A 12,025-nucleotide genomic window follows, 5' to 3' on the forward strand; every position below is an offset into this window, starting at 1 on the left:
TATTTTTTTTTGTATTTGTCATCACCTTTTAGGACAGTAAAAGTGCTTGGATTTTTTTCAACAGTATCTTTTCTGATAGGAAAGTGAATCTAGTTGGTACTTTGGGGGGTCAAAAGTAAATTATTATTTTTATTATTTTTCCAGTAGTTTTCAAAAACGCCGTGAAAAACAAAAGAAAAATTAAGGAAAAATGGGAATTTTTACGCTAAATCGATTTTGGTTTTTGGTTTAACTCTAAAACAAATGACCGTAAATACATGAAATTTTGTCTGAATTTTTATATTAGCATTTTCTATACACCATAACATTTTCCAAATATCTTGACTCTTTTTGAGCTATTTACGGACATTTTCAGTTTCCATTTTTTTCAGCTTTTTTCTATATATATATCAATTCAATTTTATTTGTTAGTTAAAAAAAGCTTGAAAATTTAATATAAGACTCCTAGTTTATTGTTTCAAAGGCAAATAAAAATATTTAAAATCCATATTCACAACTTTTCTTTATAAGCATTTAAAGTTCAAATAATGACAAAATACGTAAAAATGACGAAAATTTGCAAATTATTTTGAGTTAGAAATTCATGAAAAATTTTCTTTTTAAATCTAAGATTTGAGAATGTAATAAAAGATTCCTCAAAAGTTTGTCCACATTTACCAAAAAAAAAATGTCTACAAGAAAGTCAAATTAAATTTTTATGAGCGTTTGAAATTTATATTTTTACAACATTTGATATTCACTCGATTTCTCATGTAACGATTTTTTTATTTTGTTGTAATTAAAAAACGAATGACTGTAGATACTGGGAAATTTCACTGAATATTTATATTAGCATTTTCTATACACGATAAAATTTTGGAAATAATAATACTTTTTTTGGGCTGTTTACGGACATTGTCCGTTTTTAATTTTTTTTGTTTTTTTTTCTATAAATATCAATAAAACTTTATTTGTTGGGTAAAAAAGCTTGAAAATTTAATACAAGGATCCTACTATATTGTTACAATGACAATTGAAAAATATTAAAAATCCTTAGTCCCAGTTTTTTTTTATAAGCATTTAATGTTTAGATCTTGACAAAATACGGAAAAACCACGAAAATTAGCAAATTATTTTGAGTTAAGAATTCATAAATATATTTTTTTTTAAATCTAAGATTGGAAAATGTAATACAAGATTATTCATATGTTTATCTCTACCTTTATCAAAAAAAAATGTCTACAAGCAAATCTAATTAAATTTTTATAAGCGTTTGAAGTTCATATTTTTACAAGATTAGATATTCACACGAATTCTCATGTAGCGGTTTTGTTATTTTATTGTCATTCAAAAACGAATAACTGTAGATACATGAACAATTTACTGAATGATTATATTTTAATTTTGTATTCTCCATTAAATTTTGAAAATATTTTGACACTTTTTGAGTTGTTTACTGACATTGTCAGTTTTCAATTTTTTTAGTTTTTTTTTCTATAAATATCAATAAAATTTTATTTGTTGGGTAAAAAAAGAGTGAAAATTTAATGCGGCTCCTGATATGTTGTTACAATAGCAGTTGAAATATATTAAAAATTCATAGGCACAGTTTTTTTATAAGCATTTAAAGTTCAAATGTTGACAAAATGTATAAAATTTAAAATTTAATAATTATTATGTAGTTAAAAATGTATAAAATGTTTAACTTTTATAGCTAAGGATTGAATATTCAAAACAAGGTTCCACGTAAATAATTAAATGTATAAATTACTTTATTCACTTTAATATCATCAAATATACTTTGTAATATCATAGGCTGACTGACCGTTTTCGTTCAGAATCGTTTTTCTTATACAATGATATTATATCATTGAATTCAAATTTAACACCATCCATTACAGTGACCCACTTGTAACCTACTGTACAGGCGTACAGCAGAGCAACATCCACTTATCCATCTTTTTTATTAATGTCTGTAGAAAAAGATATATTGAATGATTTGAAGGTTAAAGATATTTTGGACATTATTAAAAACTCATGTTATCATACTCTATCTAAATTATTATTATCGTACACATAATTACATAAGTCATAAATATATAATTTATAAAATTTAATTAGTACTGCGCTACAGTGCTATTTAGTTTAACTGATTTCTACCTTTATGTATTGATACATTTTCTTTGTAATCAACATAAAAAAGTTCCTAAATCTTAATTCTTAAACTACTATACTATTGAGAAAAATATAATTTTTTGTTAGTTGAAGTTGGGCCGATAAATGTAGAAAAATGGGCCGTTTGCTTACAGAGAATAGTGGGCCAAAACCCTTCTCGTCCGGTCCTGGTGGTAGTCGTGATAATAGCTGTAGTCTCGCCATAGAGTAATAATATGAGTCTCACATAACAGGAAAGTACCAATAAAAAATTCCGAATTAAAAAAGCCCGTAACTGTAAATCTTGTAAAACATTCTTCGCTCGCCGCTCGGCATCTTATAATTGGGTATTATTCGTTTGGTCCATGGTTAATCTCTTTTTTATGGTTTGGTCAGTTAGGTGAGTGTGGTGCGGAGGGATTGTAATTAGTTTTTAGTGATAAGTAATAACTAATAAATATTACCTAACTAATGAGTTAATAAGTGACAAATGCACGTCTCGTTCATCATAATATTATTATTTTCTTGACCCCTCCCCATTCTCTCAAACACGATAATAACAATTTGATAGTAATAATAATAATAATAATAATAATAATAATTAATATCGTATTTAATTTTACTAATGATAACAACTCGACGGCCGCAGCACTACTGCTACAGCTGCAGGCTGCGTGCTGTACTGCTGTGTGCACTGATTACTGAACACGCGCACGCACGCTCACATTTTACCACACGCATTTTTCATACACACGCGCAGGCACGTCGCGCGCCTCGACGAAAATATTTGGCATGTGTAAGCCGATAGCGGTACGTATCTCGAGATTAACCAATATAATAATAATAATAATAATAATAATAATATTGTACTGTACAATAGTGTGAGTGTCTACTACGGTTAATCATAATAATAAATAATAATAATATTTCATATGCACACGTAGTATTATAATAATATTGTACACATTTGAATGTTATCGCCGTCGACCGTCGACTGCAGGACGTGATTAGTAAACACAACAACAGATTACGGAAGGACGCTCGCTCTCTCTCCTAATAATACACCTACATAATAATAATATTGGCGATAGTATTGTTTTACAGTTCGGTTAAGTGCATTAAAAACATCATCTACGGTATCGTTTACGGATGGTGCGATATTGCCTACGGTCCTCTTCGACAAGCTGATTGCAATAATAATATTATATTGTTGTTGTTGTTCAAGTTGTGTCATCCGTACCGCCGTAACGTACACTCGCGAGCTTCATCCAACGGACTCGACGACCGTCGGAAACGCACGTCGTCGTTATTCCATTCAAGGCTTCACCAAACGCATACCACCTGTATACCGCACGTCTTATGTTAGCCGGGTGAGTGTAATGTACTTAGATCGGGTAGGCCACCGTTCCCAAACAGCCAGTAGGTATCTAGTTGTAAACAAAGATGACAAGTCTGCAGTGGCATGACCACACATTTCTCATCAATCTGTTGCCGTCCCAGTGATGAGTACCAATGTGCTTTATATTTTTTGCCCGTACCTACCTAGATTGATAATTTTATGTGTAAACAATGTAGTCCTAACCACAGTCAAGGATCTATAACATCTTCGACTACTGTTGTGTGACCAGCGGTCCTTTCATTAGTGATTACAACTTTAAAAATATCATGTCTGATATCCTCTATTATCTCAACTTAATATGTTGTATACCTACTTACTTACTGTGGCATTTTGTGTCATTGCGTACAATATACCAAGGTACAACATTTTAGAATTAACCTCAACAATAGCAAAATAACTAGTTCAAGTTTAAATTATGTTATCATCTATAGTGCGTTATTTATTACATATTTCCAGCTACTACCTTAGTTATCATAATAGTAAGTAACGCCCTTTGTCTATTATAGGTCCTAATTGATTACCTTAATGCTAAAATCTAAGAGCTAATTATTTTACAACAATATACTAAATCAGAAATGGTTGATGTTTATAAACAAATATTCTTTATTGTGAAGTTATCAATGCAAATAATAATGAAAATAGCTTGTTTTGGAACCTTACTCATTTGCATATTCATAAAATTTACTTATTCATTTTTTGGTTCTTAGTAAATTATTTCTTTGTAATAAGTTTTTTGTTAAGCAACTTAACTTGTAGTAATTTTTCTGTTTATAAGTAAATTTGGATCTCTTCCAACTGATAAACATACCCTCTATTTACTATAATATAACTATTAAAAAGCTTTTTATTTATTATAAATTTAAAATAAATAAATTTTGTACGCTTTTATAATTCACCATTTTAAAGTGATAAATATTATACAATACTGTCATTTATTATTATTACAATATTTTATTAAATACAATTAACCTATCATTCCTTGTTTTACATTAATAATTGTATTATTTTTTGAATGTAGGTACCTAACAAAACCAAAACCATTATCAATGAGTCCATTACTTTTAATGATTATTTTTTACTATTAATACTTTTAAATTAATAATATTTACATAGAGATAACAGGTACCTAATATTATAATAATATGTTTCACAAAAAGATAACATCAATAATGTTTAAAACTCTTATCTTAATTATACATCATTTTGTTTTTGCTGTAATGCTATATTATGATAATATACCTTTACATGTTGTATGCATTGTTTTTTAGAGACTATGGTCTTATTTATTAGCATGGTTCCTAATGCGATAAAAATATTTAGTGTGGTCCATTTATTTATTATAATTTATTATTTCCATCAAATGCGTATAAATAATAATAGTGTTATAATATTTAGTTAATTTTCATTAATATGAATCGTATTATTTATTTTAGAAACATGCCGTTATTTGGAAAATCACAGAAAAACCCAGTGGAGGTAGTAAAACAAATAAAAGAAGCTGTAGTTGCATTAGAAAAAGGAGATAAAAAGTTAGAAAAAGTAAGTATATTTTTAAATTGTAATTTAACTAATTAATTTTTTTTTTTATTCAGTCAACATTTCTAACAAATTTTCTTTTCTATCATATTCTTATGTGCTTTTAATTAATGTTATGCATTTAATTTGTTGGTTTCATACTTACTTTATACTTGATTTGATTATTCATTTATTTTTATTATGTGCAGTAGTGTCTCATAAAATAAAGCATGTATGGTTCATCATATTTCTTTATTGTAATTTATATTATGTTTCAAGTAACACCCGATACGTTTAATTGAACATTATCAAATAGCTAAATATTAACATAGAGATCAAAGTGTCGATCAATTTGTGTAAATTAAATATTAATAAGAAATAATTTAGTTTACTGTTATGTTTTCTCAGTATAATTTTATTTAATGTTATTGAACTATTAATAAATATACATTTTTTTATTAGGTACATGATTATATTACTTTTTTGTTAATAATTATGCTATTTCAGGCACAGGAAGATGTTAGCAAGAACCTTTTAGTCATAAAAAATTTATTATATGGAACTGCAGATACTGAGCCCTTGTCTGATATTGTTGTTGCTCAGTTAGCACAAGAAATGTACAACAACAATTTATTGCTAATGTTGGTACAAAATTTGACAAAAATAGACTTTGAAGTATGTAATTCAAACAGAATTTAATTCAAATATATTTGTTTACATTATATTATTTAACATTACAGGGCAAAAAGGACGTTGCTCAAGTTTTTAACAATGTTCTTCGTCGGCAATTGGGTAGCCGATCACCTACTGTTGAACATATATGTGCAAAATCGGAAATTCTGTTTACTCTTATTGCCGGGTAAGTTAGTATTTGTTGATATTAGATGTATTTATTGCTAAAACGTAATTCAAATGCATATCTTGAGATCTATCATACCAATGTGCATAGATTTTAAGTACACAGTCAAGTCTTGATAACTTGAACGTTGAAAGGGTTAAAAATTAATTCAACTTGTGTTTCTCGAATTAATATAACCTATAAACACTTGAAGGGCAAGAAAATACTGAGTGATTGAGGTTTGAGTTATTGTGACTCGACTGTATTATATAAAATGAAATTAATATTATTATGTGTAATTAATGTTAAAATTGATTTGCTAAATTGTTTATTCTATTGTTATTTTTTGGATATCTCAGCTAAAATTAAACAAATTATACTATAATGTGCTTGTTTTAATTTTAAAATATTTTTTTCTCCGTTAAAATTAAAATTTTTCTGAAGTCTTTATTTTAGAAGTTCTTTAAGTAGATACATTTATTTTTAATATTAATTTAATGTTACTTTGATATTTTTAAATGTAAATATAACTAGTTCATTGTACATCATATTAAACTGTAAAAAAAATTTAAATCACAATTATGAATTGGATCCAATTTTTTAGCGTAAGCAGGTTAAACCTGAGATGAACATGATGTTGAAAATAAAAAGACTTTAAATTGAATATATTCGTCGCTTAGCACAGAACCTAAAACACAGTTTATATCTAATACAAGTAAACCAATTTAATTAACTACTATAAAAGGGTAGGTTTTTTTTTTCTATTATCATAATTCATAATTTAACTGTAAATATTGAACTTTATATCAACACCATTATCCAATATTATTTTGAAATATAAATGTTAAGAAAATGTAAACGCAATATTTGTTTTCTCTCTTTGATCCATGAGCAATATAGATAAAATGCTTTGACTTAAAATAATTTTTATGATTTTTGAGTGATATTAGAGTATAATCGTGTATAATAACAATTATAAAGGACAATATTATTTTTGAGGATTTGACCTATCGGATTTATATTTTATTATTATTTGACTTTCAAAATAATTATTTAAATGGTTTTGAGACAATATTTAGGCAAATTAATAATATGTCTTATATATTATTCTCTATACATTTTGTAATGAGTGATTTTACTCAAGGATTATTCAAAGACATAAAAAAAAATGATTCTGCGTAAATGTGTTTTATCAATGTTGCCCGTGGATTAGAGAGAGAAAACAAACATTGCGCTGATATCTCTTAAAGTTTCAAGCAAATAAGATAAAGTAAAAAAGTTACCCACAAATAATATTATTTTCAATTGAATGTCTTTCACCCTTATTTACAATACACATATTATATAACCTATATTAATTAATTCAATAAGCAGATGTAAAAGGTGTAACATTGTATGCAATATTTGAGTAAGAAATAAATAGCCCTATACTGAAAATACTGGTTATGACAGCTTGAGTTTTTCTTATAATAGATTATAATTTAAATATTTTACTATTTTTAGTTATTTAAATGATCTTTACACCAAGTATGGTATGGTCATCTGAAAGTTCCTCCAAATATTATGTTTATACATTTATCTATGGAAATAATTAATTATTTCCTGGTTTGTTGGCTGGTTGCAATCACTAAACATTTATTGTATCAATATTGAGCTAATGGACGGACTCCTTAAACATAATTTAGTGACCAGTAATTGTTAAATTGTATTGAACAATTAAATTAGTTAATTTTTCATGCAACATAATTTAATACAAGAGTACCTACAACCAATATTTAAAATAAATGTTTTGCTTGGATTTAAAAATTTTAATATATTTATATTTATTAGGAGTAAATAATTATGATTTCTATTTTAAGACATTAAAGCCTACTAATAATAATTGTATGAATAATAGAAATATCACTTAAAGGTATGAACATCAAGAAATAGCTCTTAATTGTGGAACAATGTTACGTGAATGTGCTAGATATGAAGCATTAGCAAAAATAATGCTGTACTCAAAAGAATTTTTCAATTTTTTTCGTTATGTAGAAGTTTCAACTTTTGATATTGCTTCAGATGCATTTTCCACATTTAAGGTTGTATACTAATTTATTAAGAGCATTCACCACATTTTTTTTTATACTTTATTTACTGTTGTTGTTGTTAATTTTTGTAACAGGAATTGCTGACTAGACACAAACCACTCTGTGCTGAATTCCTTGAAATCAACTATGATAAAGTGTTTACACATTATCAACAACTACTGAACTCTGAAAATTATGTAACTCGTCGTCAAAGTCTCAAATTACTTGGTGAACTGTTGTTAGATCGTCATAATTTTACGGTACTTATTTAATAATATAAAGTAAGAGTAGTAAGCCACGAGTAAGATATATAATTTGTATAAAAATTACAAACTAAGATAGTATGAACTGGAGACTGTGGATTAAAATATTGTTTGTTTGTAGATCCCTTGTTAAATCAATAAACCTAATAGTTGTGAATTTAAATATACATTTAATATAACCAGGGCTCGGATTTGATAGCATATTTTGCTCATTATTAAAGACAAAGATAAAAATAGCAGAGTGAGCTATACGTTTTCTTATACATCAGGGATTCCAAATATGAAATTTTGTATTGCTATTTGTCACATATTTGATGTGTTTTAGATTTTTAGTGGTATTTTGCAAGTTTTGATGCTATTTTTAGCTAAAGTTTTTATAATTTATTAATATTTTGTTTTGTATTTTTGTAAATCTCGTTTATATTGAATGAAAAATATTAGAAACAATTTTCTATTTATGTGAATCCATTAGAAAATTTCCGACATTAATTTTATATTATTAGCTGTTATCACTCCTTATTAGTTGTATTTATATATTTTTGTCCAGTTATTATTTAATAAATATAAATCGTTAAAATTTTTAAAAAAAACTATTCTTTGCTATTTTTTATGTTTTTATGGTATATTATAGCACTTATTTTAAGATTTTTAGCTCATATTATAGCGCATATTCCATTTCTTTTTTTAATATAACTTTGTATAATAATTTATATTTATTTTTGCCCCTTGACATCAAAAAGGTTTCCGACCCTGATATAAACTATTTTATTTTTTGACATAAATATGTCTACCTTAAATTTATAAGTTGCTTTTTTGTTAGACTTCTTGTTATAGTGACATAATTTGTTCCTGCTATAGTGACATTATTTATTACTCTTATGAACACTTTCCAAATGAGGGACAATAATTGTACATAGTTGTTTTTTATCATTTGTTATAGGTAATGACTCGTTACATATCAAATCCTGACAATTTGAAATTGATGATGAATATGTTAAAAGAAAAATCTAGAAATATCCAATTTGAAGCTTTTCATGTTTTTAAGGTATAATTTTTAATTTGTAAATATTTACAAGATAATATTATAATTTTTTTTTTTCTTTAGGTATTTGTTGCTAATCCCAATAAACCTAAGCCTATTCTTGACATTTTGCTTCGTAACCAAGACAAGCTAGTTGAATTCTTGACAAGATTTCATACTGAACGATCTGAAGATGAACAGTTCAATGATGAAAAGGCGTATCTGATCAAACAAATTAAAGAGCTCAAACCCACTACAAGTGATCAATGATTTAGGGTGTATGCAACTCGAAACTATGACTATTCGGGTTGTTGATAATTATTTTACTTGTCATCAATTTATTTTAAGTTAGATTATATTTAGGGGTAATAACACATTTATATAATTTGGTTTTCGAAGGGGCATTTCAAATTTTTACGCGTAACAAATATACTTTATTTATTTATTTATTTTTTTTAAAAATGCCTCTATGTTAAAGAAATTTAATTATACTTGTTTGCATGATAGGAATTATAACATCTGAATGTGGAATGTAGGTGCAATCTTATTGTATTCATTTGTTAAGTTGTATAATTTCTATTAGTAAACACACATACATACTATGTAAAATATACATATATGTGTGTATGAGTATAATTTTGTCAAGTGTTTATATGGATAATCAATGTAATCATTAAGAAGAAAAATAAGTTTTTATATTAGAGTACTGTTGTATTAAACATTTCAAAATGGTTTATACATTGTATTCGTTAAAAAAAAATCCTTATATTTTAATTATAAACAATCTGTTTATAATTAAATATTTAACTAATTATATTTATATACTGTATGAAAGGACTTTTTAGAAATATTAATGTTTGTTACCTATGCATTCAAAAAAAGTACATAAAACGAGGTTCACTATTAAATTTTATTTTTTAAACTAAAATCTATTCAGGAATTTTATACAACAAATTCTTTAAATGTTTGTCTTTATAATATTGTTGGTTTATTAATTAATATTGCTACAAATGTATCATGAAAGCATAAATGTTTTTCAAAATATTTTTGGTAATAATAATTATGTGGTATTTTTGTATTGCAATAGTCAGTTTAGTGGAAATTATAATAATTAGATTATAAAGTCTTTTATACATCAATAAAATAAATAGTTCAAAATATGATAGAATCTTATTATTCCTAAAATTGTTGGTCACAAAATGGTAATGAAACAACTGCAGTGATAATATTGTAATATTTTCTATTCCTCATATTATAAATAAAATATCAATAGACGTATTATCTTAAAAAAAATTGTGGATCATCCAATTTTAACAATACCTTACTATAAGTACATGTAATTAAAAATTAAAAAAAAACATTTTTAGAAACAGTTCTTTATTGGGTTTTTTGTAGATTGTCATTATTTAAGCCTATATCAATTATGCAATTATAAAACTATTTTATTGTTCAATCCAAGAAATTACATCACTCTTTATTAATTCCCGGTTATTTGTATGAAGCACTAAATGGATTAACTAGATTCAGCAAATAAACAGTAAAACTGAAGTAACTGCCTATACTAAGCACTAAACACGTTTTTTTGTTCATGAAAATATTTTTAAAAGAATCCATACCTTAAAAAAAAAAATTAACCAATGCCCAAAATTTCTAAAACAGTTACTCTCAATAAAATTTTTGAGATAGCATACTTACCTATAAAGAATATATAATTAAATTTACTTATGAATCATAAATTTGTTAATAGGTTTTTAACTTAATTTAAAAAATATCGAGTAGCGTGCTACTAATATCTAATGGAATTATAAATTATGAATTGAAATAATTTAAGAAATATACTCATGTCAGTAAATTCCCAAAAAATGTATTTCAAAAATAAACTACTTGACTTAGATAAATATTTTTAATACAAAATTGTTTTAATAATCATATTTACAAATTGGCTGTCTTGAATTTTACCAAAAAAATTTAAATCAAATTATTTTTTATTTTCAGTATTAAATACTAAAAATTAAATTGTATACTATTTGTGTAACGTAAGTGACTTTAAAATATGAGTTAAATAAAAAATTTAAAAATATTGCTTAGAACAAAAGTTATTTCGTCTGTCAGGTCTTCCTGTTACACCCTGTATACTTTATTTTATTTCTAATTACATTTTTAAAATTTGTTAATTTGGTCAAAACCTTTTTCTAATAAACTAATTTAAAACTTAATACATTGAATTAACTTTAGAATTTTTAAGTTCATAAGTGATTGCATATCTAGTGTTTTTTTAGAGTTCTCTGCCTTAGTAATAAGTAATAACCAGGTGGCAAATTTTTATCAGGGATAATGCCTAATCTTAAATTGAGAAATACAATAATAATAATTATATGTAAGTACTACCACATGTTACTATCAACGCCGTAAAGAAATTAGAAACTGGTCTCCAGAGTGCTCACAGTTTTACCCCAAAAATCAGATGTTTGCCATAGGAAGAAATACATCTAGCGCTCTCAGTGTACAAAATTATGTATATAGAAATTAAAATAATATATCTACCTCTTACGAAAATATACATTGTTTATCTACATTAAATTTCGCTTATTCGCTAGTTGCGCTTCTCACAGGCCATAATCTTCAATCAAGAATATTCACTGGGCAATAAAAATAATGCTACGTTGAGTAACCTGTATAGTGTATATCTTAAACCGTGACATATATATTTGTCAAATGTCCACTGTGTGGGGGGAGGGGGGTATTTATAATACAATACATACAATATAAGTATATTATGAGATATAT

At 25.9% G+C, this 12,025-nt stretch overlaps 1 protein-coding gene across 2 annotated transcripts; it reads left to right on the forward strand.

Moving 5' to 3' along the window:
• The first annotated feature begins 2,928 nt into the window (after positions 1-2,928).
• Positions 2,929-10,390, forward strand: LOC132935872 (protein Mo25). Of its 2 annotated transcripts, none has more exons than XM_061002509.1 (9): positions 2,929-2,943; positions 3,359-3,503; positions 4,966-5,071; positions 5,555-5,722; positions 5,788-5,906; positions 7,798-7,966; positions 8,050-8,214; positions 9,158-9,262; positions 9,323-10,390. In XM_061002509.1, exons 2-9 carry the CDS (start codon positions 3,493-3,495, stop codon positions 9,506-9,508), a joined length of 1,029 nt encoding a protein of 342 aa, XP_060858492.1. In that variant the 5' UTR covers positions 2,929-2,943; positions 3,359-3,492; the 3' UTR covers positions 9,509-10,390. The 2 variants fall into 2 exon arrangements, with proteins under 2 accessions (XP_060858492.1, XP_060858491.1); XM_061002508.1 differs by lacking the exon at positions 2,929-2,943 and adding an exon at positions 2,970-3,285.
• Positions 10,391-12,025: the final 1,635 nt, after the last annotated feature.

This window comes from Metopolophium dirhodum, chromosome 1 (genome assembly GCF_019925205.1).
Source record: "Metopolophium dirhodum isolate CAU chromosome 1, ASM1992520v1, whole genome shotgun sequence".
Taxonomy (NCBI): Eukaryota; Metazoa; Arthropoda; class Insecta; order Hemiptera; family Aphididae; genus Metopolophium; species Metopolophium dirhodum.